Source organism: Oncorhynchus nerka, linkage group LG11 (assembly GCF_034236695.1).
Source record: "Oncorhynchus nerka isolate Pitt River linkage group LG11, Oner_Uvic_2.0, whole genome shotgun sequence".
Taxonomy (NCBI): Eukaryota; Metazoa; Chordata; class Actinopteri; order Salmoniformes; family Salmonidae; genus Oncorhynchus; species Oncorhynchus nerka.
In genome coordinates, this window is record NC_088406.1 from 67,033,687 (window position 1) to 67,060,140 (window position 26,454).

The 26,454-nt window shown below is 42.5% G+C and overlaps 1 protein-coding gene across 2 annotated transcripts; it reads right to left on the minus strand.

Annotated features, from left to right (window-relative positions):
- Positions 1 to 403: 403 nt before the first annotated feature.
- On the minus strand, positions 404 to 23,077 carry LOC115137556 (zinc finger protein 263-like). 2 transcript variants are annotated; one of them, XM_065024849.1, is made up of 6 exons: positions 22,577 to 23,077; positions 22,086 to 22,216; positions 12,068 to 12,232; positions 10,948 to 11,059; positions 10,607 to 10,725; positions 404 to 2,115 (listed from the first exon to the last, which is right to left on the minus strand). In XM_065024849.1, exons 1-6 carry the CDS (start codon positions 22,839 to 22,841, stop codon positions 1,345 to 1,347), a joined length of 1,563 nt encoding a protein of 520 aa, XP_064880921.1. In that variant the 5' UTR covers positions 22,842 to 23,077; the 3' UTR covers positions 404 to 1,344. The 2 variants fall into 2 exon arrangements, with proteins under 2 accessions (XP_064880921.1, XP_064880920.1); XM_065024848.1 differs by lacking the exon at positions 404 to 2,115 and having other exon boundaries at positions 9,511 to 10,725.
- Positions 23,078 to 26,454: the final 3,377 nt, after the last annotated feature.

Consider the following 26,454-nt stretch of genomic DNA (forward strand, 5'->3'; position numbering starts at 1 on the left):
TGAAACGAATGTAACATTGTGCAAATGTTCCTTACAAGCAAGAATATTGAATACAATTACATTTGAACTTACTCTACACCGGTGATCTGTGCGGTTTGTCCTTCAATTGCTCGAAATTCGAGACAAATTATCCACAGGAAAGTATTGTTTACCCGAATTTTTAGAGCACCATTACTGCCGTTTTAAATTATGATCACCTGGCACGTGCACAAAACCATGTAAACACCTGCAAACTTCAGTTTCATGAAAACGTCCGGTGTGCACGTACTTCCGTATTGTGCACGGGCAAAATAAATCTTAATTGCCACACACAAAGATCCGTGTTTTGAAGTCGGGTTAATAACACTGCCCTGTTGATATTTTGTCTAAAATGTATACCAACAGAAGGACGAAAACCACGGAGTAAATTCAAATTAAGTTTATTAAACAGTCTGACTTGCAAAGGGACGGTTTGTCATTATTGAATGTATATGTGCGCGGCGTTTACATAATTTGAAAGCCTCGCCAAGTTTTGTGACAAACTTTTTTTACAAAGGGAAAGGGGGATACCGACTCAGTTGTACAACTTAATGCCTTTAACTGAAATGTGTCTGAATCCGAAAGGTGCTGGGGGCTGTCTTAATCGAAATCCACGTCTTTCGTGCTCAGGGAACAGTGGGTTAACTACCTTGCTCAGGGGCAGAAGGACAGATTTTTTTTTACCTTGTCAGTTCGGGGATTCGATCCAACAAACTTTCGGTTACTGGCCCAAGCTCTAAAGAACAGTGTGTTTGCAAGAATAGAGCAGAATAGAAAATAATGATAATCAGCTTCTTGATATGCCCCACTGGACAGGTGGATTGGATGTTCTTGGCAAAGTAGAAATGCTCACTTACAGGGATGTAAACAAATGTGTGGACAACATGTTAGAGAAATAAGCTTTTTGTGCATATGGAACATGTTTTTTAGCTCATGAAAAATGGGATCAACACTTAACATGTTGCATTCATATTTTTGTTCAGTGTACATTACACAAAATCTCCTATTATTGCTATCTTTCGAGCTGAGTGCAGACTCTTTTAGAAAGAACAGTGAGTTAGCATGAATAGAAGAGAAAATAATTACTTTATTCCATCTACATCACCTCAGTAAGGTTAATATTCAACTATCCTTATTATAGCTAAGGTTTACTGTCTCTCTAAAAACAGATTTACTCAAGCCTATTTCAAATGACAAGTTAACAAAGGGTTAATGAGGGGTATGTGGTTAATTACCCTCTTACCCAAAGACACTTCACATGATAACTATAATATGTCAGATAAAGAATGGTTCTCATATTCCCTGTGTACATCTCAAGCCACACTGCTACAATTTCTCCCCATTGTGGACACTCCTATGTCTGATAAGGTTACTCAGGAAGGAGAAGCTCTTGTAACATAGTTTGCACTTGAAGGGCCTCTCCTTGGTGTGAACGGTCTGGTGCTTCTTCACATAGCTCGCCTCAGCGAAGCGCTTCCCACACGTGGGGCAGGCATACGGCTTGTCGGCGTCCGTCCTAATCCGTCCCATCCTGACCCTGTCTGTATTCATGGGGTAACCATGAGGTAGCTGAGGAAGGCTGGACCCAGGCTTCCTATGAACCCATTCAACAGGCATTAGACAAGATCCTGAAGGAGAAGACAGACTTGCTGATAGACTACCACCAGGGGGGTCTCCCACCACTCTCTGTGAAGGCTGAAGCCCAGGGTGACCTGCTCTGTTCATCATGGATACTGTGGTGTTTGTATCGTAGGAACAGGAGGGTCTATCAGCCCCAGGTCCTGCTCCATCCCTGCACTGAGACTGTGAAGAGAAGGGTCTGGGCTGCAGACTGGATTCCTGACTGGAGCCTCTGTCTCTCTGATGACCACCAGGACTGAGGTTGTTCAGTCCACCTGTCCACTGGTTGTGTTCGGTGTGGTGGTGGTGGAGTCTCGGTCCTTCGTGGTTCGGTCCTGGTCCTGACTTGGGAAGGAAGAGCAACGGCTCCTGATCCAGGGTTCTGATCCGGGGCCAGGGTTTGTGACCAGGTGCTTCAGAGGTCCAGTCTCTCCCGTCAGCAACACTGGGCATCAGCAGGTCCTCATGGACCGCAGACTGTAAACACAAATTGTACAGAAGAGCAAATAAAAGGTTGATATATAACTCTTGCTGAATACACAGAAACATGAAAAAAAAATCTATAACATGCCCCTTCATGCCTTATTGCTATTATCAACTGGTTACAATGTAATTAGAACAGTAAAAATAAGTGATGTCATCCTCGTGTTATACTGTCTGATATACCATGGTGTTCATTCAGCATTCAGGGCTCGAACCACCCAGTTTTATAATAAAATGTAAACCACAGTTAAGCCCATCTCTAACACTGTGATTAAAGTATCAATATGGAGCCACTGGAGTTTAATTTTTTTTTATTTATTAATCAGCAGATCACGTGTAACCACACCAGCCCAGGACCTACACATCTGGCTTCTTCAGCTGTGGTTTCATCTGAGACCAGTCACCTGGACAGCTGATGAAACTGTGGGTTTGCACAATCAAAGAATTTCTGCACAAACTGTCAGAAGCCGTCTAAGGGAAGCTCATCTGCGTGCTCGTCGTCCTCACCAGGGTCTCAACCTAACTTCAGTGGGCAAATGCTCACCTTCGATGCCACTGGCATGCTGGAGAAGTATGCTCTTCACGAATGAATCCGTTTCAATTGTACTGGGCAGATGGCACACCAGATAGTGACTGGTTTTCTGATCCACGCCCAGTCTTTTTTAAGGTATCTGTGACCAACAGATGCATATCTGTATTCTTAGCAGTGTTGTAGTACTCGAGACCGGTCTCGAGACCACATTTTGAGTGGTTTTCTTGTCTCTGTGTCGGATACATTTGTACTCAGTCTTGACTCTGTCTCAGACAGTGAAGCCTTGTAATTTCTTCGAGACCAGCAGAGTACAAAATTCATAATAATCAGCTTCCATTCAGTAAGTGCATAAAACAGGTTTGTTTCTGTATGATATGTTAGATTAAAGACAGACACAAATGTCAAGTTCAAGCATTGTACAGGTCCCTACATACGGGGTCTGGGGAACAGCCCAGCTAGTTGATTACCTATCAACTAGACTGTAACATTATTGTTTCAATAGAAAGTGCAAACATAACAGCACAACATTAAGTTAACAGTCAAGTCATAACAAATGAAAATGCATTACATTTCTTTTTACTTCAGTTGTCCTCTTCCTGTTTTTTATATATATATAACAGAGGACGAGTTACACAGCCAACCAACCCAGAATAAGTATGGGCTCTGACAGGGGTAGAGTTAGGGTCACAAGCTGCAGAGCTTGGTGGAGTAGAAGCCTCAGTTGACTCATGTCTCAATTCTGTGATCCAGTTCCTCTAGGTGAGTGTATGGTGTGTTCTGGTTTGTTGTCTGCTTTCCTACGTGCAGATCGACCCGATTTACGACGATGGAGGGACCCACCGACATCCACCAGGTTTGAACGTGGTGCAACTCTCTGTAGACACGCAACTCTGTAGACTTGCCCAGCCTCAAAAGTCCTATGTGGTCTCCCGGCAGCGGTTTCATCCTTATCGTTTCACCCATCTCCAGCTCTGGTAGGTCTCAAGAAGTGCGGTCGTAGAAGCAGTTAGCGAGCTGCTTTCTGTGTTGCAGTTTGTCTGTGATGCCAACCATAAAACAGGGCTCAAGTAGCTTGTTAGCTACAGGGATGGTAGTCTTCAGACAACTGGACAGAAGGCGTTGCGCTGCTGTCCATGTTTTCAGTGGGCGTGTTCCTCCACTTTCAGATGGCTTTCCAGGGGTCATTGCTGTCACGCAAGGCCTTGCGTAACAGGTTTTTTTGTAATCTTGACAGCTGACCCTGCCTTGCCATTTGCCTTTGGGTGCCTTTGAGTGGTCATGTGTGGTCAAACTCCCATTCTGAGGCGAAACGCTTGAACTGTGCAGTGAATTGTAGGCCATTGTCCGTGATGCCTTTGTCAGGCTGGCCTTGCAGCGCTTTATGGCCGTCTCTGCAGACAAGTCAGGGAGCAGTTACATTTCCCAAAAGTCAGAGTAGTGATCAACGATGATAGTCTATTTGTCTGTGGCTGAATAAATCCATGCATTTTGCCAGCCCCTTGAGGGCAGTTTGTGCGACATCATGGTTTCCTTTTGCTGTTCATGAACATACTCGTTGCATATGGTACAGCTGCTGAGTCTTTAATTTCTACTTGCATGTTTGGCCAGTATAATGTTTTGCGTGCCTGGCGGTAGCATGCGTCAACTCCAACATAACTGGAGTGTATACGGGTAAGCATCTCTGGATGTAGTGATTTGGGGATATTGGCCTTCTGACCTCCAAACAAGATGCCATTTTGCATACTGATCTCAACTCGAAATGTGTCTCCTCTTTCAAGTACGACCAACCTGTGAGAACAATGGACTTCAGTGACTGTAGGTGTTCGTCCTTGTCAGTGTGTTGCCTGATCTGAGCTAAGAGGTGATCTGTGACATTTAAGTAGTCTGCCTGATTGATCTGTTGAACATCTTGTTGTTCCTGTTGTAGAGAACAGATGGCATGCCGCTGATAGGCAGTGCCTCTGCCTGTACATTGTGCTGTTGCCCTGCTCAGGGTGTTACTGATGTACATCTCTGGTCCTGGCTTGTAGACAACCTTCAGGCTGTAGTTTTGCAGAGTCAGGAGCATGCTGTGAAGCCTATTAGGCACATTGAGAGATTTAATGAATATGGCAATGAGTGGTTTGTGGTCAGTTTCAGAGGTGACCAGCTCTTGACCATATGAGTAGTGATGGATGCGCTGGCAGGAAAGACGATGCTGTGGCACTCTCTCAATTTGTGCATAGTTTTGTTTGTGGAGTGAGCGCTCAAGGCAAACGCAACAGGATGGCCTTGCATAAGGCAGCATCCAAGTCCACTTTGGCTGGAGTCACTCTGGATTGTGACAGGCGTCGTAACGTCGTAGTAGTGCAACACTGACATGGATGAAGCCAGAAATGATATCCTGCACCGGAGCCTTGTTTTTGGGTAGCCAGTGCCATGGTGTGTCTTTGTCCAGCAGTGGGTGCAGATGCTCACAGACTGCTGATAGGTATGATATGAACTTTGCAAAACCGATGAGACGCTGCACTCCTTTTGCATCAGACGGGTTTGGCATGTCGAGGATCTCTCTGACTGTTGGCCAAAACTTCAGGGCTTTGGCCAACAGAATGTGGCCATGGAAATGGACATCTTTCACCTTGAACTGTGGCTTCTTAAGGCCAAGGCGCAGCTTAACTGATCGGCAGCACTCCATCAGTGCCAGGAACTTCACATTGTGATCGTGTTCTGTTTCTTTGTCTGTGTCACCACAGCTTACAACCAGGACATCATCAGCGATGGGTTCAATGCCCTTGAGCACAGCCAGTAACCCGTGCTGCTTGCATTGATACACCTCAGGCGCCATGGAGACACCAAACGGGAGCTTGAGCCAGCGTTTCTGACCCTAGGGGGTCCAGAAGGTCGTCATGAAGCTGCCATCTTGGTCCAGCTTGCATTGCAGGAATGCATCTCGGGTGTCCACAAAGGTGAACATTCTGGCCTTGGGAAGCTTGTAGAGGCCATCCTCCAGTGTCGGCATGATGTAGTGGGGGCGTTTCAGTGCTTGGGTCGATGCAGACCCTCAGCTTCTCAGGCTTTTCCACTATGATGACCATATTGCTGATCCAGTCAGTTGGTTCAGTCACAGATGTCATGTGGCCATCGACCTCATACTTGTCCAGCTGTGCCTTCACATCCAGTTTCATTTTAATGGGCACATTGCGAGGAGCACACTGGACTAGAGTGACACTCTCATCCAATTCAAAGTGTAGTTCCCCAGGTACTGATTCAACAAGCCCGTTGAATACATTGTCATATCTGCTGAGTAGTTGAGGGGTCCTTGCTGGACAAGCTCCGTGATGTGCAGGTCATTTGGTACGGTGAACTGCATCCATCCCGGGCGTTCGCATGTAGAGCGTGAGAGGAGAGGATGTTGACTGGTTTTCACGATCTCAAACTACAGCTATGGGTCTCAAAGATGCCCATAGAGCTCATTAGCTCTCCTGAGTACAGCTTTAGTCTAATATCGCTGGGCAAGAGATGTGTGTCAGGTGCCAGGTTGATTTTTGTCTTTGTCGCTCATTACATTGCATATAGCACCGGAATCCAGTTGACATTGTTGCAACTTGTTGTGTAATCGTAGTGCCACAAACCATTTCTTCCCTCTTGAGTATACAGCCCCAATGGATTCATGCATGGAAATGTCACTTTCACTGTTCTGAACACTGAGTGACATCAACACAGTGAATCTTGCCCTCACTCACCCTTCTTTTGCTTTTGAGACACACTTTTGCAAAGTGATTATTAGTTCCACAAGCTCTGCATGGTTTTCCATAGGCAGGGCGGTGCTCTTTGTCTCTTGCGTGTGCATTTCCACAGTATTTGCATACTATGGGCTGTCTGTATTCACCGTTTGTGGTGAATTACTCTGCCTCAATTGTTTTTTTCTGAATGTTTGCCTGGCAACAGTGTGAACAGTATCAACGTCAGTGCGGTGGGTTTTGATTTCCATTGCTCTCATTCTCATATCAGTGACATCGGCAGTGCGGCACATTTCAAAGGCTTAACATTAGTAACTGCCAATCTCTCTTAGTAGACGCCGGCGCATGTCCTCATTTGCAATTCCCAGTACTATTTTTGTCACAAATCAGTTAATCTTTCAATTCCCCATATTCACAAGTAGCGGCTCTTTCTCTCAAACGGGTTACAAAGTTGTTTACTGACTCACCCTCTTCCTGTTTTGCAGCTTCCAAAAACGAACGGCTCCTAAATGACGTTCCTGGCGGGTTTGAAGTAGTTATCCAATGCATCCAGTATGGCCTTTCCATCACCCTGTTGTTGTGCTGTGTGGGGGAGATTGTGCAGGTAGATGTGCCTGGAATCGCTGCCCATTAAACTCCTCAGTTACCGCTTGTACCTCGTTGGGTTTTTCATGTAGACCGGTCGCCAGTGCATAGTCCTCGAATTCACCCCTGAAGTTGTCCCAATTAGTATTCCAGTCCCCTGTGAGAACCATGGGTTTTGGTGGCAGAATGTTCACTGCCATAGTGATGGAATAGATCTCTTTGCCTTCTGCCATCGAGGTAGGTAGTGATGCTAACGACGAGTTGATCAGTGGTGTGACAGTAGTAGTAGGAAACGAACATTAGTAGTAGGAAACGGCGTGTGTTCGCATATGGAACGTAACTGCGCCTATACTGTAAAATAACAAACGTGTGGTTTTTCGAGACACTCCTGATATCTTGCAGAAACATGGTATGTTAGATTAAAGAATAAAGACAGACACAAATGTCAAGTTCAATAGCCATGTTCAAGCATTGTACAAGTCCCTACATACAGGGTCCGGGGAACAACCCAGCTAGTTGATTACCTATCAACTAGAATACCTGAAGTCTTTATATATCTATTATAGACATGTTTGCGCAGTGGCGGATCTAGTGGACCTAGGCCTTCAGTGGCGAACCTATTGGACCTTCAGTGTGTGAGAGGTTTGTGATGCTGAAAGGACAGCAATGGTAATACCAGCGCACTCATGTAGGAGTGCACTTTTGGGCATTTCGTATACTCACTTCTTAATCCCCATTGATGCCTATTAAAGTAGTGGAGTGGAGGTATACGATATATCAGTTATGTAGTACAATAGAGAGATCATGCACAAAGTAGCCTACACAATCGCAAAGCATGTGAAATATATTCACAAGTGTGCCGCACAGCCTAGTTTCAGCAGGATATCGTCTGCAGGCAGCAAGAGGGTACATCTCTCAACTGGTTTTGGCATGGAGCAGGTCGCAGAAGAATGACATCGGTAGCCGGTAGGGTAGGTAAGGAAAGACGTTTAAACTTATGATCTACAAGTAAATGGGTATGCAAACCAGGTATTGGAAAATTCTTGGTTAGTAGGCTATTTCTGACGCACAATTCAGTCATCATGCCCACCTAATCAGATAAAATAATACGTTATTACTATTATTAAAAATACTCCTCACCTCAAATACTTTTTTCCCAGACCTACAAAATGGTCTCAGGATGTGGTTTAAGCATCGTTGTGGACTAAGAAAATAACATTTTTGTTTTTCTGTTTAAAAAAAAAACAGTGTGATTGAGAGTGCAAATCTGAAAAATATATAGGAATACTAATTAAAAACCACAGGAAAACATAGGGTGCCTTGCCTCCGCTGGGCAGGCCGTTTGGGAAAAGTTGAGGATACCCACTTCTCCAGGCATCACCACATAGGGCCAATGGAAAGACAGCAGTCACACACAGCATGATGTTAAAGATAAGCAGTCCATTCACACTGACATAATAAGCTAGTAGTTCCCAATCATAAGAGTACAAAAACACAACCATTAGGCAAAGCATTTCCTAATCGAAATGTACAACTACTACTTCCCATTGCAAAAAACATTTAACACACAAAGTAGCCGGTGAACTAAAGTTTAAATGCAACAATGTTTCACAGAAGTTATTTTCAAAGAAATGGCTAAGAAAAGTAAGTGAGCTCCAATAAAAAACTGTCCCACTCACCAGTTGATGATCATTTGAAACTTAACTTCTTGTTGAAAGTTATTCTTGATAAGTGAGAAGCTAACAAATTAGCAACAACATCTTCAATAACAATGCTGCAGCCACTGCAAACTAGCCTACAACAAAAGATAGCTGGCTAGACTGAGAACTACTGCTCCCTATTCTGCTGTGACCTGCTGGCCTTTGAGAAGGCAGACGTTTCCATACGTTTTTTTGTAAAAACAGTCCCACCCATTAAAATTCAATATGTGATTGGTTGATTCCACTGTCACGCCAAAATGTAGTTGAATGGCAGATCCTTTCTGTCTAGCTTCTGGTGGCCTAGCCAATGGCTTACTTAGTAATAGATTAAATCAATATAATTGAATATAATGTAATTAGAATTAGTATTATCATTATAAATATGTTAAAAATACTCGGGGGCTCCCGAGTGGCGCTGCATCTCAGTGCTTGAGATCCTTAGGCGTAGAAGATCTTCATTGTTTGGGTTAGTAATAATTTGTAGAGTGGCTCTATTTTCCCTCTGCATGCATTTTTTCACCTTTTCTGAATGTCTAAAGAATCCACATGTTCTTCTGAAATATGAACATAGAAATACTGGACATTTTGAACTCTTACAATGGTGGAGATTGACAAAATTACAATCATGGTGTTGAATTGGACTCAATTTTTTCTCCGGTCTTGAATCGGTCTCGCTTTAGGTGGTATAGAACACAACACTGATTCCTAGTCATGTGAAATCCTTAGATTAGGGACTAACAACATTTATTTATATTAACTGATTTCCTAACTGATTTCCTTATATTTTTATTCAGTGTAGAATAACTTCGGTAAATCTGGTAACCTCGCTTTGATAAAATAAATGTTGGAAAAGTTAACATTACACATGACTTCTTTATTTAATGTAAACATTAATTAAGGCACTATCATTTCCTTATTATAAAACACCAGCATCAACCTGAAAGGGACAAAGTTTGTCACACTTCATCAGTGAAGCATTTGTACAGACACCATCACCATATCATCTACTCTGCCTCATCATACTCATTCTACCTCATCCAGTTCCCTACTACATCCTAAACCAACAGAATGAACTACAAACTAACTAGTACTACATTACATGTCACTATACTCTATACATGGGCTGTGTGCATTTTCTGCTGGTGTATCCTGAGAGAGCTCCTCTCTGAGAACCTCTTCCCACAGTGCGTACAGGCGAATGGCCTTTCTCCCGTATGGACCTTCAGGTGCCTCTTCAGCTGGGGCTGGCGGGAGAACCTCTTCTCACACTGGGGGCAGCTGTAGGGTTTCTCCCCTGTGTGGACTCTCTGGTGCCTCTTCAGGTGGCCAGCCTGGGCAAAGCGCATGTGACACTGGCTACAGCTGAATGGTTTCTCCCCCGTGTGCATCCTCTGGTGGATCTCCACGTGTTTGGGGAAACTGAAGGCTTTCCCACAGAATGAACACGGGAAGCGCTTCTCTTTGCTACCAGATCTACTGATGGCATTACTACTACTGTCATTTGTTAATGGGCTTGTGTAGCTATTAAGTGCTGAGACACTGGTATCGTCTGAGGTCTGGTTTAACATTAGGAGAGTGTGAGGAGGATGAAGGCCAGGTAGTGTCTGTGTTGTCACAGGGTCCATGTTCCAGTTGATAGATCCTATATAAGGCAGGCTGAAGGTAGCACCCGTTAGGGGGTTAACCTGAGGTGCCATCAGTCTCTCTGAATCACAACTATAGGAGCAGGACGGAGCATCGCTAGTAGAGTCTGTGTCTGTTCTCGTTTGATGCATACGGACACCTCCCTGTCCCCGCAGACCAAATCTACACCTCGCCCTGGTCTCAGCCAGTCTGTTGTCATGGAGACTAAATTCAGTTGGTGTTTTGTGTTCGACTGTCTGTTTCTGGTTGTAGTTAACAGTGTTGTTCCCCAGCCCAGAGTTGAGGACGCTGTCCCATCCACTGACCTCGCCTCTGGTCCTGGCCTGCTCAGTGATGTCATCCCCTCGGCCCTTGCCTGCACCAGTCTGGTTCTGGGAATCGAAGATGGCCGCACAGTCTCCTCTTTTAGCCTCCCTCCAATCACCTGCAGGAAGAGGTTCGAAAATACACTTTACAAATATGGAAGACAACGCTACATATGGATTTGTTTGTTGTCAAGTTCATACATTATAATATGTGTTTTTTTTATGTAAACATAAGTTGTATTGATTTCATTTTTTGAATTAAGAAAAATAATAGCCGGGCGCATCACTATTTCCATTGAAGATCTATTACTGTATGTAGGCTATATGTATTTCTCCCTTACCTTGCTCCCCCATATTTAGTCCACTCAGAAGATCAATGTCCTCTGGTCCATCTTCTATTGTCTCCTCTTTGACTAACAGCAGATCAGGCTTCCCATCCTCCATGTCTATTGACTGTAAGAGATACAGTGTGAGAGGATGTTGGATCCAGAAATCTGGTTAACACTTTACTTGACACCTAGCATCATAACACGGCCATAATCGTGTCATCTAATAACAGCTGACATGACAAGTTATGGTCATAACCCATACTTAGACCTCTTGTGACATATTGCATTATTTTATGGCTGGTTATGGCACCTACATACGAGTGTCAAAACGCACAAATCCTACCTAGAACATTTTCTGAAATTGGCCAAATTAAATTATTATTGTAATTGCGCACACATTGATGTCAGACATGCACCTTCCCCAATGTGCTGTTGCTGATGACTGGGATGAATACAGGAGCAGGACAAGACACCCTCTTTTTGACTGATGACTGACATAAGGGCATGTACATGATAGGCCTATCTGGCTTATTTGATGGTCATAAAGCTTCTTGTCAGTGTTTTTTCTTAGTCCAAGTAAAGTGACACACGATGGTCATGCCTCATGACCGTGTCAGTGTATTTTCTACAAGTTACTTAAAACAAAAACATGACAAAGGATGTTTGAATTTTTTTTTAAAGAAACTTGGCAAAACACAGTTGAATAAATGTGTCATGATAGTGTTATGACCATATGACATGTTATGTCAGCTGTTATGACATATTACATGGATATGACCGTGTCATAACGTTACGATGCTTGGTGTCAAGTAAAGTGTTACCAAAATATTATATATTTGCTCCCTGCTATGGAGTATCTTCTGATTTGGCAATGAGGGATTGCTATGCAAATATGTTAGTTGATTGGTTTACTTGACACTCTTTAATGGTTTGATAATAGACAGAATTAATCTAGACCTGAGCCCGCATCTACAAAGCATCTCAAAGTGGAAGTGCTGAATGACTTGTCAACATAATGAATAAACTATGATCTAAAAGGCAAAACTGATCCTAGATCAGCACTCCTACTCAGAGGCTTTGTGGATACGAGCCCTGACCTAAAACCATTCAGACAGTATTTCAGTGGGCTCACCTCAGTGAGACTGTGTGTCGTCCTGTGCTGCTCAGCTGGTTCTTCTGTGAGTTCAGGAGGAGGTGTAGTCTGGTTGTCCTCCATGACCATGGTCCCCTTAGGGTTCCCCAGACCCTCCTCACACCCCTCCTCCTTCACCAGCACCCCCTCTGGACCCTCCTCCTCCTGGAAGAGAGAGGTGATACAGATTACACTCCCTCCGGTACATACACACAGATAATAAACATGGAGTGTTTACCCATCCCCACTACGTGTGAGTCCTATATGGTAGTTACATAAATCATGTTGGACATAAATGATGTGGGTAAAAATAAGTCCGCTGTGATAAGTCAAGTCAACATCAGACAAATTGGACAACTGTTTTGACGTGTACAGTAGGTGTTTCATGTGTAGGTATATTTAGTAAGTGTATATTGGTTATGAAGCGCTGTCTGGTGTATGCAGAATAGGGTGAGATCAGATATGATGTTGACACCAAGGAACTTGAAGCTCTCAACCTACTCCACTACAGTCCTGTCGATGAGAATGGAGGCATGCTTGGCCCTCCTTTTCCTGTAGTCCACGATCATCTCCTTTGTCTTGAACACGTTGAGGGAGATGTTGTCTCTGACCTCCTCCCTGTAGGCTGTCTCATCATTGTCGGTGATCAGACTGTTGTCGTCAGCAAACTTAATGATGGTGTTGGAGTCGTGCTTGACCATGCAGTCATGGGTGAACAGGGAGTACAGCACGCACCCCTGAGGGGCCCCCGTGTTGAGGATCAGTGTGGCAGATATGTTGTTACCTACACTTACCACCTGGGGGCAGCCTGTCAGGAAGTCCAGGATCCAGTTGCAGAGGGATGAGTTTAATCCCAAAATCCTTAGTTTAGAGATTAACTTTGAGGACTCTAAGGTGTTGAATGCTAAGCTGTAGTCAATGAAAGCATTATCATGTAGGTGTTCCTTTTGTCCAGGTGGGAAAGGCCAGTGTGGAGTGCAATGGAGATTGCGTCATCTGTGGATCTGTTGGTGCGGTATGCAAATTGGAGTGGGGTCTAGGGTCTCTGGGATGGTGTTGACCATGACCAGCCTTTCAAAGCACTTCATGGCTACAGATGTGAGTGCTACAGGTCGGTAGTCATTTAGGCAGGTTACCTTGGTGTTCTTGGGCACAGGGACTATGATGATCTGCTTGAAACATGTTGGTATTACAGAATCGGTCAGGGACAGGTTGAAAATGTCAGTGAAGACTTGCCAGTTGGTCAGCGCATGCTCGGAGTACATGTCTTGGTAATCCGTCTGGATGTGTGGCCTTCTGACTGTTGACCCGTTTAAAGGTCTTACTCATATTGGCTACGGAGTGTGTGATCACACAGTCGTCCGGAACAGCGGGTGCTCTCATGCTTACCTCCAAGTGGCTCGTGGCTGTGCTTCCCTTTGTTGTCCGTAATAGTTTGCAAGCTCTGACGAGCATCGAAGCCGGTATAGTAGGATTTTAGTCCTTCCTGTGTTGATGCTTTGCCGTTTTTGATGGTTCGTCGGATGGCATAGCAGAATTTCTTTAGTGTCCGGGTTAGGGTCCCAATCCTTGAAAGCGGCAGATGTACCACTTAGTGGATGCAGATGTTGCCTGTAATCCATGGCTTCTGGTTGGGGTATGTACGTACGGTCACTGTAGGGATGACGTCAGATGTACTTATTGATGAAGCCAGCGACTGATGTGGTGTACTCCTCAATGCCGGAAGAATCCCTGAACATATTCAAGTCTGAGCTAGCAAAACAGTCCTGTAGCTTAACTTCTTATGGCTGGGGGGCAGTATTGAGTAGCATGGATGAATAAGTTGCCCAAAGTAAATGGCCTGCTCCTCAGTCTCAGTTGCTAATATATGCATATTATTATTAGTATTGGATAGAAAACACTCTAAAGTTTCTAAAACTGTTTGAATGATGTATGTGAGTATAACAGAACTCATATGGCAGGCAAATCCTGAGGAGAAATCAAAACAGGAAGTGAGAAATCTGAGCTTTGCATGCATTCACCAGAGTCCCCAATGAAATCCCCTTGAGATATTAATGATCTTGCACTGCCTAGGGGCTCCACTAGATGTCAACCATCAATAGAAATTTGAATGAGACTTCCACGTTGTTGTGGGAGTGAATGAGAGCAGAATGTATCAGGTGTCTGAGAAGCAGCCATTTTCTGATCACGGTTATTCCTAATGGTACCCACTTGTGTTCCATTGCTCATGAAGACATGAAGGAATACTCTGGTTGGAACTTTATTGAAGCTATATGTTAACATCCTAATGATTGATTCTGTACTTAGTTTGAAATGTTTCTTCGACCTGTAATATAACTTTTTGAAGTTTTTGTCGGATGTAACACTGACCAGAATGACTGTTTGGATATGTATACCAAACGCGCTAACAAAAGAAGGTATTTCGACATAAATAACGGATATTATCGAACAAAACAAACATTTATTGTGGGCCTGGGATTCCTGGAGTGCTTTCTGATGTAGATCATCAAAGGTAAGGGAATATTTATAATGTAATTTCTTGTATATGTTGACGCCATCGTGATTTGTGATTTTTACTTCTGAGCGCCGCCTCAGATTATGATGAGTATTTCTGTAACATCTTTGGGATAGGGGGCAGCATTTTCACTTTTGGATAAATAGCGTGCCCAATTTCAACTTCCTGCTACTCATGCCAAGAATATAAGATATGCATATTATTAGTAGATTTAGATAGAAAACACACTGAAGTTTCTAAAACTGTTTGAATCATGTCTGAGTATAACAGAATTTATGTAGCAGGCAAAACCCAGAGGACTAACCGTTCAGAATGTTCTTTTTTTTAGGTCCCTGTCTGTTCAGTGAGTTCTCGTTGGCAAACGATATTTCTTAGGAACTGGTTTTCAGTTCCTACCGCTTCCACTGGATTTCACCAGTCTTTGCATTTGGTTGAGGTTATTCATTTGTGCAATGAAGAAGTACGGCCATCTAGGAACTGGGTAACACTGTTGAGAGTGTGCAAGACGTGAAAAGTAGCATGGTTTGTTGTCTTCCTGTATTGAACACAGATAGACCCGTCTACAATTTGATCGATTATTAACGTTTAAAAATACCTAAAGTTGTATTACAAAAGTCGTTTGAAATATTTTGGCAAAGTTTATAGGCAACTTTTGAAATATTTTGTAGTCACGTTGCGCATTTTGGAAGCTTTTTTTTCTGGATCAAACGCGCTTTATAAATTGACATTTGGATATATATATGGACGGAATTAATTGAACAAAAGGACCAATTGTGATGTTTATGGGACATATTGGAGTGCCAACAAAAGAAGCTCGCCAAAGGTAATGCATATTTTATTTCTGCATTTTGTGTAGCGCCTGCAGGGTTGAAATATGCTACCCTCTTTGTTGACTGTTGTGCTATCATCAGATAATAGCTTCTTATGCTTTCGCCGAAAAGCCTTTTTAAAAATCTGACATGTCTATTGTGTAACATGAAGTCCCATGAGTGTCATCTGATGAAGATGATCAAAGGTTAGTGATTAATCTTATCTCTATTTGTGGTTTTTGTGACTCTGTCTGGAAAATCTTTTGCTGGAAAAAACTGCTGTGTTTCTGTGGTTATGTGGTGACCTAACATAATCGTTTGTGGTGCTTTTGCTGTAAAGCACATTTGAAAATTGGACACTGTGGTGGGATTAACGAGATTAGCTTTAAAATGTTATGAGATACATGTATGTTTGAGGAATTTTAATTATGAGATTTTTTATGTTTTGAAATTGGCGCCCTGCACTTTGACTGGCTGTTGTCATATCGCTCCTGTTAACGGGATTGCAGCCATAAGAAGTTACGGATCTGCGTCGTCTGACCACTTCCATATTGAACGAATCACTGGTACTTCCGTTTTTTAGTTTTTGCTTGTAAACAGCAATCACGAGTATAGATTTACATTTACATTACATTTAAGTCATTTAGCAGACGCTCTTATCCAGAGCGACTTACAAATTGGTGCATTCACCTTATGACATCCAGTGGAACAGCCACTTTACAATAGTGCATCTAAATCTTTTAAGGGGGGGGGTGAGAAGGATTTTATATTTTTTTTTTTTTCCTCTCTCTGTTTGCACATGTAACACGCTGTTAGAAATGAGGTAAAACAGATTTAAGGTTCCCTGCATTAAAGTCCCTGGCCACAAGGAGTGCTCCCTCTGGATGAGCATTTTCTTGTTTACTTATGGCCATATACAACTTGTTGAGTGTGGTCTTAGTGCCAGGTTTGTGGTGGTAAGTAGACCGCTACGAAAAATATAGATACTCTCTTGGGAAATAGTGCTTATCATGATACTCTACCTCAGGTGAGCAAAACCTCAAGACTTCCTTAATATTATATTTTGTGCACCAGCAGTTATTGACAAATAGACCGACACCCCTTGTCTTATTGGAGGCAGCTGTTCTATCTTGCCAATGCCCGGAAAACCCAGTCGTTCAACCATGACTCGGTGAAACATAAGATATTAGTTATTGTCCCTTGGGTAGAATAGTCTTGATCAGAGCTCATCTTGTTAATTATCCAATGATTGCACGTTGGCTAATAGGACTGATGGTAGGCGGGGGATTAATCACTCGTTGTCAGATTCTTACAAGGAACCCTGACCTACGTCCCCTATACCTCCATCTCTTCTTCATGCGAATGATGGGGATTTGGGCCATGTTCGGTGTTTTAAGTAAATCCTTTGCATCTGACATGTTAAAGAAAAAATATTTGTCCAGTACCAGGTGAGTAATCGCTGTTATGATATCCAGAAGCTCCTTTCAGTCATAAGAGACGGTGGCAGAAACATTATGTACAAAATAACTTGCAAAAAACACACACAATAGCACAATTGGTTAGGAGCCTGTAAAACTGCTGCCATCTCCTTTGGCACGATGTGTGCTGAGGTTTTTAGGATTTAAAAAAAAAATCAATTTAAGAATAAGGCTATAACGAAACAAAATGTGGCAAAAGTCAATTGGAGGTGTAACTGTGGATGTATTTCAAGGCCTACCTTCAAACTCAGTGTCTCTTTGCTTGACATCATGGGAAAATCAAAAGAAAAGAGCCAAGAAATTATAGACCTCCACAAGTCTGGTTCATCCTTGGGAGCTATTTCCAAACGCCTGAAGGTACCACGTTCATCTGTACAAACAATAGAATGCAAGTATAAACACCATGGGACCACGTAGCCATCATATCGCTCAGGAAGGAGACGTGTTCTGTCTCCTAGAGATTAACGTACTTTGGTGCGAAAAGTGCAAATCAATCCCATAACAGCAAAGGACCTTGTGAAGATGCTGGAGGAAACAGGTACAAAAGTATCTATATCCACAGTAAAACGAGTCCAATATCGGCATAACCTGAAAGGCTGCTCAGCAAGGAAGAAGCCACTGCTCTAAAACCGCCATAAAGAAGTCTGACTACGGTTTGCAACTGCACATAGGGACAAAGATCATACTTTTTGGAGAAATGTCCTCTGGTCTGATGTAACAAAAATAGAACTGTTTGGCCATAATGACCATCGTTATGCTTGGAGGAAAAAGGGGGAGGCTTGCAAGCCGAAGAACCCTAACCCAACCGTGAAGCACAGGGGTTTTAGCATCATGTTGTGGGGGTGCTTTGCTGCAGGAGGGACTGGTGCACTTCACCAAATAGATGGCATCATAAGGTAGGAAAATTATGTGGATATATTGAAGCAACATCTCAAGTTAAAGCTTGGTCGCAAATTTGTCTTCCAAATGGACAATGACCCCAAGCACACTTTCAAAGTTGTGGCAAAATGGCTTAAGGACAACAAAGTCAAGGTATTGGAGTGGCCATCACAAAGCCCTGACCTCAATCCCATAGAAAATTTGTGGGCAGAACTGAAAAAGCATGTGCGAGCAAGGAGGCCTACCAACCTGACTCAGCTCTGTCAGGAGGAATGGGCCAAAATTCACCCAACTTATTGTGGGAAGCTTGTGGAAGGCTGGCTACCTGAAATGTTTGACCCAAGGTAAACAATTTAAAGGCAATTCTACCAAATACTAATTCAATGTATGTAAACTTCTGACCCACTGGGAATGTGATGAAAGAAAAACACTGTGCTATTATTCTGACATTTCATTAAAATAAAGTGGTGATCCTAAGACGGACTTTTTACAAGGATTTAATTGTCAGGAATTGTGAAAAACTGTTTAAATGTATTTGGCAAAGGTGTATGTAAACGTCCGACTTCAACTGTATGTGCATAATGGCTCAATTAACCAGCATATTGGTGTTGAGAACAATGTGGCAGCGGCAGAGATAGGAGATGAGAAAAAAGCCCTTGACTTAATCGTCTAAGAAATGTGAGGAGGGAGGAAACTAAATTAATTAGGTCTATAATCAACAGCCTAACTGTTAAATGTGCCTGGCTTTATGAATCATCCATATACAGTACCAGTCATAAGTTTGAACACGCCTACTCATTCAAGGGTTTTTCTTTGGTTTGACTATTTTCTACAATGTAGAATAATAGTGAATGCATCAAAACTATGAAATAACACATGGAATCACCAAAAAAGTGTTAAACAAATCAAAATATTATTTTGTATTTTATATTCTTCAAAGTAGCTACCCTTCGCCTTGACAGCTTTGCACATTCTTGGCATTCTCTCAAACAGCTTAACCTGGAATGCTTCCACATATGCTGAGCACTTGTTGGCTGCTTTTCCTTCTCTCTGCGGTCCAACTCATCCCAAACCATCTCAATTGGGTTGAGGTTGGATGATTGTGGAGGCCAGGTCATCTGATGCAGCACTCCATCACTCTCCGTCTTGGTCAAATAGCCCTTACACAGCCTGAAGGTGTGTTGGGTCATTGTCCTGTTGAAAAATAAATGATAGTCCCACTAAGTGCAAACCAGATGGGATGGCGTATTGCTGCAGAATGCTGTGGTATCCATGCTGGTTAAGTGTGCCTTGAATTCTAAATAAATCACTGACAGTGTCACCAGCAAAGCACCATCACACCACCTCCATGCTTCACGGTGGGAACCACACATGCGGATATCATCCATTCACCTACTCTGCGTCTCACAAAGACACGGCGTTTGGAATCAAACATCTCAAATTTGGACTCCAGACCAAAGGAGAGATTTCCACCGGTCTAATGTCCATTGCTCGTGTTTCTTGGCCCAAGCAAGTCTCTTCTTATTGGTGTCCTTTAGTAGTGGTTTCTTTGCAGCAATTCGACCACAAAGGCCTGATTCTCTCCTCTGAACGGTTGATGTTGATCTCCTGAAGAATTGATTTGGGCTGCAATTTCTGAGGCTGGTACCTCCAATGAACTTACCTTCTGCAGCAGAGGTGACTCTGGGCCTTCCTTGCCTGTGGCAGTCCTCATGAGAGCCAGTTTCTTCATAGCACTTGATGGTTTTTGAGACTGCACTTTAAGAAACTTTCAAAGTTCCTCTAACTTTCCAGATTGACTGTTGTTTCTCTTTGCTTATTTGAGCTGTTCTTGCCATAATATGCACTTGGTCTTCTACCAAATATGGCTATCACCCCTACCTTGTCACAACACAACTGATTGGCTCAAATGCATTAAGAAGGAAAGAAATGACAAATTAGCTTAAGAAGGCACAACTGTTAATTGAAACGCATTCCAGGTGACTACCTCATGAAGCTGGTTGAGAGACAATAGTGTGCAAAGATGTCAAGGCAAAGGGTGGCTATTTGAAGAATCTCATATGTTGTGATTTGTTTAACACTTTTTTTGGTTACTACATGATTCCATATATGTGTTATTTCATAGTTTTGATGTCTTCAGTATTATTGTACAATGTAGAAAATAGTAAAAATAATGGAAAAAAACTTGTAGGTGTGTCCAAACTTGACAGGTACTGTCTTTCTACAGAAATAATACAGATCCTGCTTTGAGTGTTTGTTTAATTAATAGCCTAATCATTCCGTGAGCACCAAGTCTCAAGCAACAATTTTACCAATTTGCCTGTTTTATAATCTTTGCCATGCTGTAATAAAAGCTTTACACTTTTTTGTTTGTTATAACAGTCTCTCTGGTATTATATAATACAATTTTTTTTACACCGTTTTAAATTGTCAGAAATTATGCATAATAATAATAGCCCTCCTTTGTCCTTGATCTCTTTTGTTAGGCGGCCCAATCAAATCAATATCGGTCGGACTCCCACGGGCACTGCCCGCACATCACTAGCCTACATTATATTCACTGTGTTTATGCTCGTTCTTTGGGTAATACAATTCTATATGATCCAAACTAGTAAAAAGATCACATTTGGGATCTAGCTAATGATTAGCTCAATTGGGTAAATGCAGATAGTATTTTATTAGGATCCTCATTAGCTGTTGCTGAAGCAGCAGCTACTCTTCCTGGGGACCACACAAAACACAGAACAGCTCAAGGACTGAACTACACACATGTGAAATAAAAACATGCAACCAAAGAAATCTAGACAAACAGTGCCTTTAAAAATATCTAATTTACATAAGTATTCACATCACTGAGTCAATACATGTTAGAATCTCCTTTGGCAGTTTACAGCTGTGAGTCTTTCTAGGTAAGTCTAAGAGCCTTGCACATCTGGAATGTACACTATTTGCACATTATTACTTTTAAAAGCTCTGTCAAGTTGGTTATTGATCATTGCTAGACAACACTTAAGTCTTACCATAGATTTACTAGCAGATTTAAGTCAAAACTAACTCTGCCACTCAGGAACATTGTCTTCTTGGTAAGCAACGCCAGTGTAGATTTGGCCTTGTGTTTTAGGTTATTGTCCTGCTGAAAGGTGAATTCATCTCCCAGTGTCTGGTGGAAAGCACATTGAACCAGGTTTTCCTCTAGGACTTTGACTGTGCTTAGCTCCATTCCATTTATTTTTTTATCCTGAAAAACTCCCCAGTCCTTAACAATTACAAGCGTACCTATAACTGAGGATTTGTGGGCCCATACCAAACCTTTTCAACTTCCTGAGGGGAAAGAGTCTTCACTACTATGCACGTGAGTGGACTACTTTAAGTCTTTAGTGATTTGGCACCGAGGAACTTGATGCTCTTGGCCTTACTGACGTTGATGGAGAGGTTGTTGTCCTGGCACCACACGTCACTGCCCTCCATCCTGTAGGCTTTCTCATCGTCGCTGGTGATCAGGCTTATCACCGTCATGTCGCCAGCAAACTTGATGACGGTGTTGAGAGTTGTGCGTGGCCACTCAGTCGTGGGTAACAGGGAGTACAGGAGGGGATTAAGCGCGCACACACACCCCTATGGGGCCCCTGTGTTGAGGGTCAGGGTGATATTGCCTCGACTATGACAATTTACATTCTAAGGCAGGGCTCTCCAACCCGGTTCCTGGACAGCTACCATCCTGTAGGTGTTTGTACAACAGTACTATAGCACACCTAATTCTAATAATTAGCTGGTTGATAAGCTGAATGAGGTTAATTACAATTAGGTTTGGAGCGAAAACCTACAGGAAGGTAGCTCTCCAGGAACAGGGTTGGAAAGCCCTGGTATACAGAAGGTAGCCCTATTTAGTAAAATACCAAGTCCATATGTGGAGAGGCACACAGCAGAGAACCAAAAAACGGAATTAACTACCATCGTTGCTGAGTGGGTGGGGGACAGCAGTGAGGTGAGTGCTGTTTGGTAGCCATGACTGCGGTATACTGAACTGCATTGCCCCCTAGTGGTCATTTGCAGGACCATATCTGCATTGTACATTACAGGATTTTTATCTTATTGTGTAAATTAGTTTTTAAAACATGGCTGTATAAACATTAACAAATGCTTTACATTTGTCACAAACCTGTTACCGGTACATGAGTTTAATTGGATTACAATGTCGTTGGGAAGTCTCCAAGCTCCCCTATGGCAGATAAATAAGGATGTACGTGTAAGCAAGTGAATAGCTGCGGTGAGCCTTTCTGAAATAAACTGGCCACATTTGATATACTGTAATTTTGATGTAATACTATTACACTAACCTCTATCATGATAACGTGCTGGGTTGAGGTTCCACTCCCCTCATCAACAGTGATCGGTTGGTCATCTCTCCATGTATTGTGTCCCGCTGGCTTCACAAAGCTCCTGTGGCCTCCAGTGAGATGTCCTTCACCTGAGAGAGCGATTGGGAAGAAGAGGTGGTTGGGTTAACTACTATCAATGCTCAACGGTATATTGTACACTATTGACACTGTCTAGAATTGCCCAGGATGTAAGGTAAAAATTCCTATAACTTCCTGATGTATTATTTATTGATCAATGTATTATGTTCCAAGCATCACATTATTTTCATTAAGTAAATAATAGGAAATGCATTAAATAAAGAATCTGGTTAGAATATGATATTTGTTAGTATGCAATAATTCCCTTGATTACTAAACTATCTCAAAACTGACCAAGACCCAATTCTGGTAAACCATATCTGTGGTAAACACATCTGAAGTCAAACATGCGCAGAGGGGAACGGGCCTACCTCTAGCCATTTCTCTGTATCTGTCAAGGATCTTGACATTTCTGGGACGACTGGAGAGGAAGCGCTCCCGTGATACCTTCTGTTCCTGAAGCTGTAGTTTCCTCCGCAATACCCGGTTTTCTTTCTGGCTTTGGGTTATTTCCAAACGAAACACTGCATAATCGTCGTCTACGAGTTTGCAGATATCTTCCACGGCTGCATTCGCTAGCACCTCCATGATAGAGGCTATTTGAGTGTGAAAAAACATAAATTTAACGTTAGCCATTGTTCGCTAGCTAGCGTTACCTAGATAACATCTATCAACCAAGTCCTGTCTCCAACGTGAATTAAACACTACCTGGGGGTAAGTATGTGAAGTTGTGCAGTTAAATTAGTCATATTTTAAGTTACAGGGTGTTAATAAACGTCTAAATAACAACAATAAAAACGCTAATGTGGAAATTGTTCTAAGTCACTGTTCACTTTTGTTTACACAGAAGAGAAAGGATATTATTGGTTGGCGTCGTTGCTGAAAGGGTGTGGTTAAATGAAAAATATATGCGGGCTGTTCTTTGAATTACGGTACTGCTAGTTACATTACAAATCAAATGTACTATGATCAGTATATTTCAAGCTCACCACAGACTTCTTTAAAAATAACTGTATTGACAAGAATAGTGTAGAAAGTATTATGACTTATTCCATTTACATCACCTCAGTACGGTAAATATTAAGCTATCCTTGTTCTAGCCTCGGTTTACGGTCTCTCTAAAAACAGGTATTTACACAAGCCTGTTTCAAGTAACAAGCTAATGAAGGGTGTGAATTTAATTACCCTCTCACCCCAAGACACTTCACATGATAACTATAATATGTCAGCCAAAAATTGGTTCCCAGATATCCCCTGCGTAAAACTCAACTTTGAGCTCCCTCCTTGACCTCTTGCCATTGTTTGGGTTTTGTTGGGATTATGTGCTGTGTTATAGGCTAGGTACCACTTGTGGTAAACACCCATGCTGACCCTGTCTGTATTAGTGGGATAACCATGAGGTAACTGAGGAAGACTAGACTCTGGTCCAGACCCAGGCCTTCTATTAACCCATTCACCAGGCATTAGATGAGATCCTGAAGGACGAGACAGACTTGCTGATAGACTGCCACCAGGGGGTTCTCCCACCACTTTCTGTGAAGGCTGAACCCCAGGGTGACATGCTCTGTTCATCATGGATACTGTAGTGTTTGTATCATAGAGATAGACCCTCCTGTTCCTATCAGCCCCATGCCCTGCTTCATCCCTGCACTGAGACTGTGAAGAGAAGGGTCTGGGCTGCAGACTGGAGCCTCTGTCTCTCTGATGACCACCAGGACTGAGGTTGTTCAGTCCATCTGTCCACTGCGTGTGTTCTGTGTGTTGGTGGAGTCTGTCCCTCGTGGTTGGGTCCTGGTTCCAACTCGGGAAAGAAGAGCGACGGTTCCTGATCCAGGGTTCTGATCCGGGGCCATGTTTTGTGACCATCCGCTTCAAAGGTCCAGTCTCTCCCACCAGCAACACTGGATATCAGCAGGTCCTCATTGACTGCAGACTGTAAAGGTTTATATAAGAAAATATTTGCTGTGCACACACAAACATGACATGATATTATAAAATCTTAACCACAATCTAATCTCTAACACAAGTACCTAACAATATGGAGCCATTGGAGGTCATTATAAAACATTTTAAAAGTATATATTTGTTGATTCAAGAATTAAGTATGATGTTTTGGTTCTACTGAGATCAGAGACTCTGCAAAAACAAAATGGTCATACACTCACATAACGTGAAGTACAGTACTTTTGTCACAACACGTGACAAGTATAATAACTTTTCTCACTATGGTAACATTTTCTGTAAATCTTGTACCCTCGCTTTGATAAAATTAATTGTAGAATACTTTGGAAAAGGTTTGTCATTACATTACACACATTTTCACTATTTCATGTCAAGTAAACATGAGGTAGGCAGGTAGCCTAGCGGTTAACTCATAAGGATGTTGCGAATTTTCGCAGCTTTTTGTTAAAAATCGCGCAACATTTCAGCGCCCTGCTATTCATGCCAGGAATATAGTATATGCATATGATTAGTATGTGTGGATAGAAAACACTCAGACGTTTCCAAAACTGTTTAAATCACGCCTGTGGCATTTACAGAACGTGCGTTTCATCGAAAAGTGCATGAAAATCTGTTCACTGAAAATGGAAAAATATATTCTTCCGCGACTACAGGCAATTGTTCAAAGCGAACAGAATTACATAGAGCCGAGTTTTCATTGGCTACAGCTTCCACAGGTTGTCTAGAGTCACGTCATTTGTTTCGCAATTGATTATTGGTCTAACCGAAACAAGGGAACTCCTTTCCTACTGTCCCCGCCCAGATTTTTCTTCGACCATTTCAAGACATCTTTTTCTCCACGGACAAGCTAAACATTTCACATCGCCTCCTGAGGTATTTTATCGCTTATTAACGTGTACTAATACCTAAAGTTGCATTACAAAAGTATTTCGAAGTGTTTTGTGAAAGTTTATCGTCGACTTTTTGAATTAAAAAAAATGACGTTACGTTATGAAATGCTAATTTTTTTCTTTACTCCCACAGTATTCTTAGCTCGATATCTAGGCTATATATGGACCGATTTAATCGAAAAAAGACCCTAAATGATGTTTATGGGACATCTAGGAGTGCCAAGAAAGAAGCTCGTCAAAGGTAATGAATGTTTTATATTTTATTTCAGCGTTTTCGTTTGCGACGGCTAACGCAAAATCTGTCGATTTAGGTGACGGTGCAGTATTTTGAGGGTGCATGGTATCAGATAATAGCTTCTCATACTTTCCCCGAAAAGCATTTTACAAATCTGACTTGGTGGATAGATTCACAACGAGTGTAGCTTTAATTCAGTACGTTGTATGTGTGTATTAATGAAAGTTTGAGTTTTATCAAAAACTATACGTGGCGCACTTGAAATTTCCGCTGATTTGATCCCCACAGCGGGAGCACTTCTCTAACATTAAGAGTGTTTGGCAACTAAGCGAAAGGTCGTTAGGTTTTGACGTGTCATTGAGCACCGAACACTAATTGCTCCAGTGTCACCGTCAATAATGGCTGATCCCTGGCCTTGACCCCAGGCTCAGGGGGAGTTGGGAAATGCACAAAACACATTTCACACTATTACAGGTTACCTACTTGTAAATGCAGTGAAACAGGACAACTATAAGACCCCCCCACCCAAGCATTAATTAAGGCACTATCGACTCCTCATTATATTATATAAAACACAAGCATAAAACAACAGGAAAAGGTTGTCACTTTTCATTATCAAATCATTTTTACCGACATCATTACACCAACTATCACCATATCATCTACTCTGCCTCATCATACTCATTCTTTTCCTCAGTTCACCTCATCCAGTTCCCTACTACATCCAAAACCAACTGAATTAATTACAAACTAACTAGTACTGCATTACTATACACGACTGTTGTGTGTATTTTCTGCTGGTGTATCCTGGGGTAGCTCCTCTCTGAGACCCTCTTCCCACAGTGCGTACAGGCAAACAAACTCTCTCCTGTGTGGACCTTCAGGTGCATCTTGAGCTGGTGCTGGCGGGGGAACCTCTTCTCACACTTGGGTCAGCTGAAGGTTTTCTCCCCTGTGTGGACCCTCTGGCACCTCTTTAGGTTAAACTAGTTGGAGAAACTGGTCTGGCACAGGAGGCAGCCAAACTATTTCTCCCACGTGTGCATTCTCTGGTGGATCTCCACCTGAAAAACTGAAGGATTTTTCCACAGAACGAACACGGGAAGCGCTTCTCTTTGGCGTTGCCACCTTTACTGATTCCGTCTCTACTACTGTCATTTGT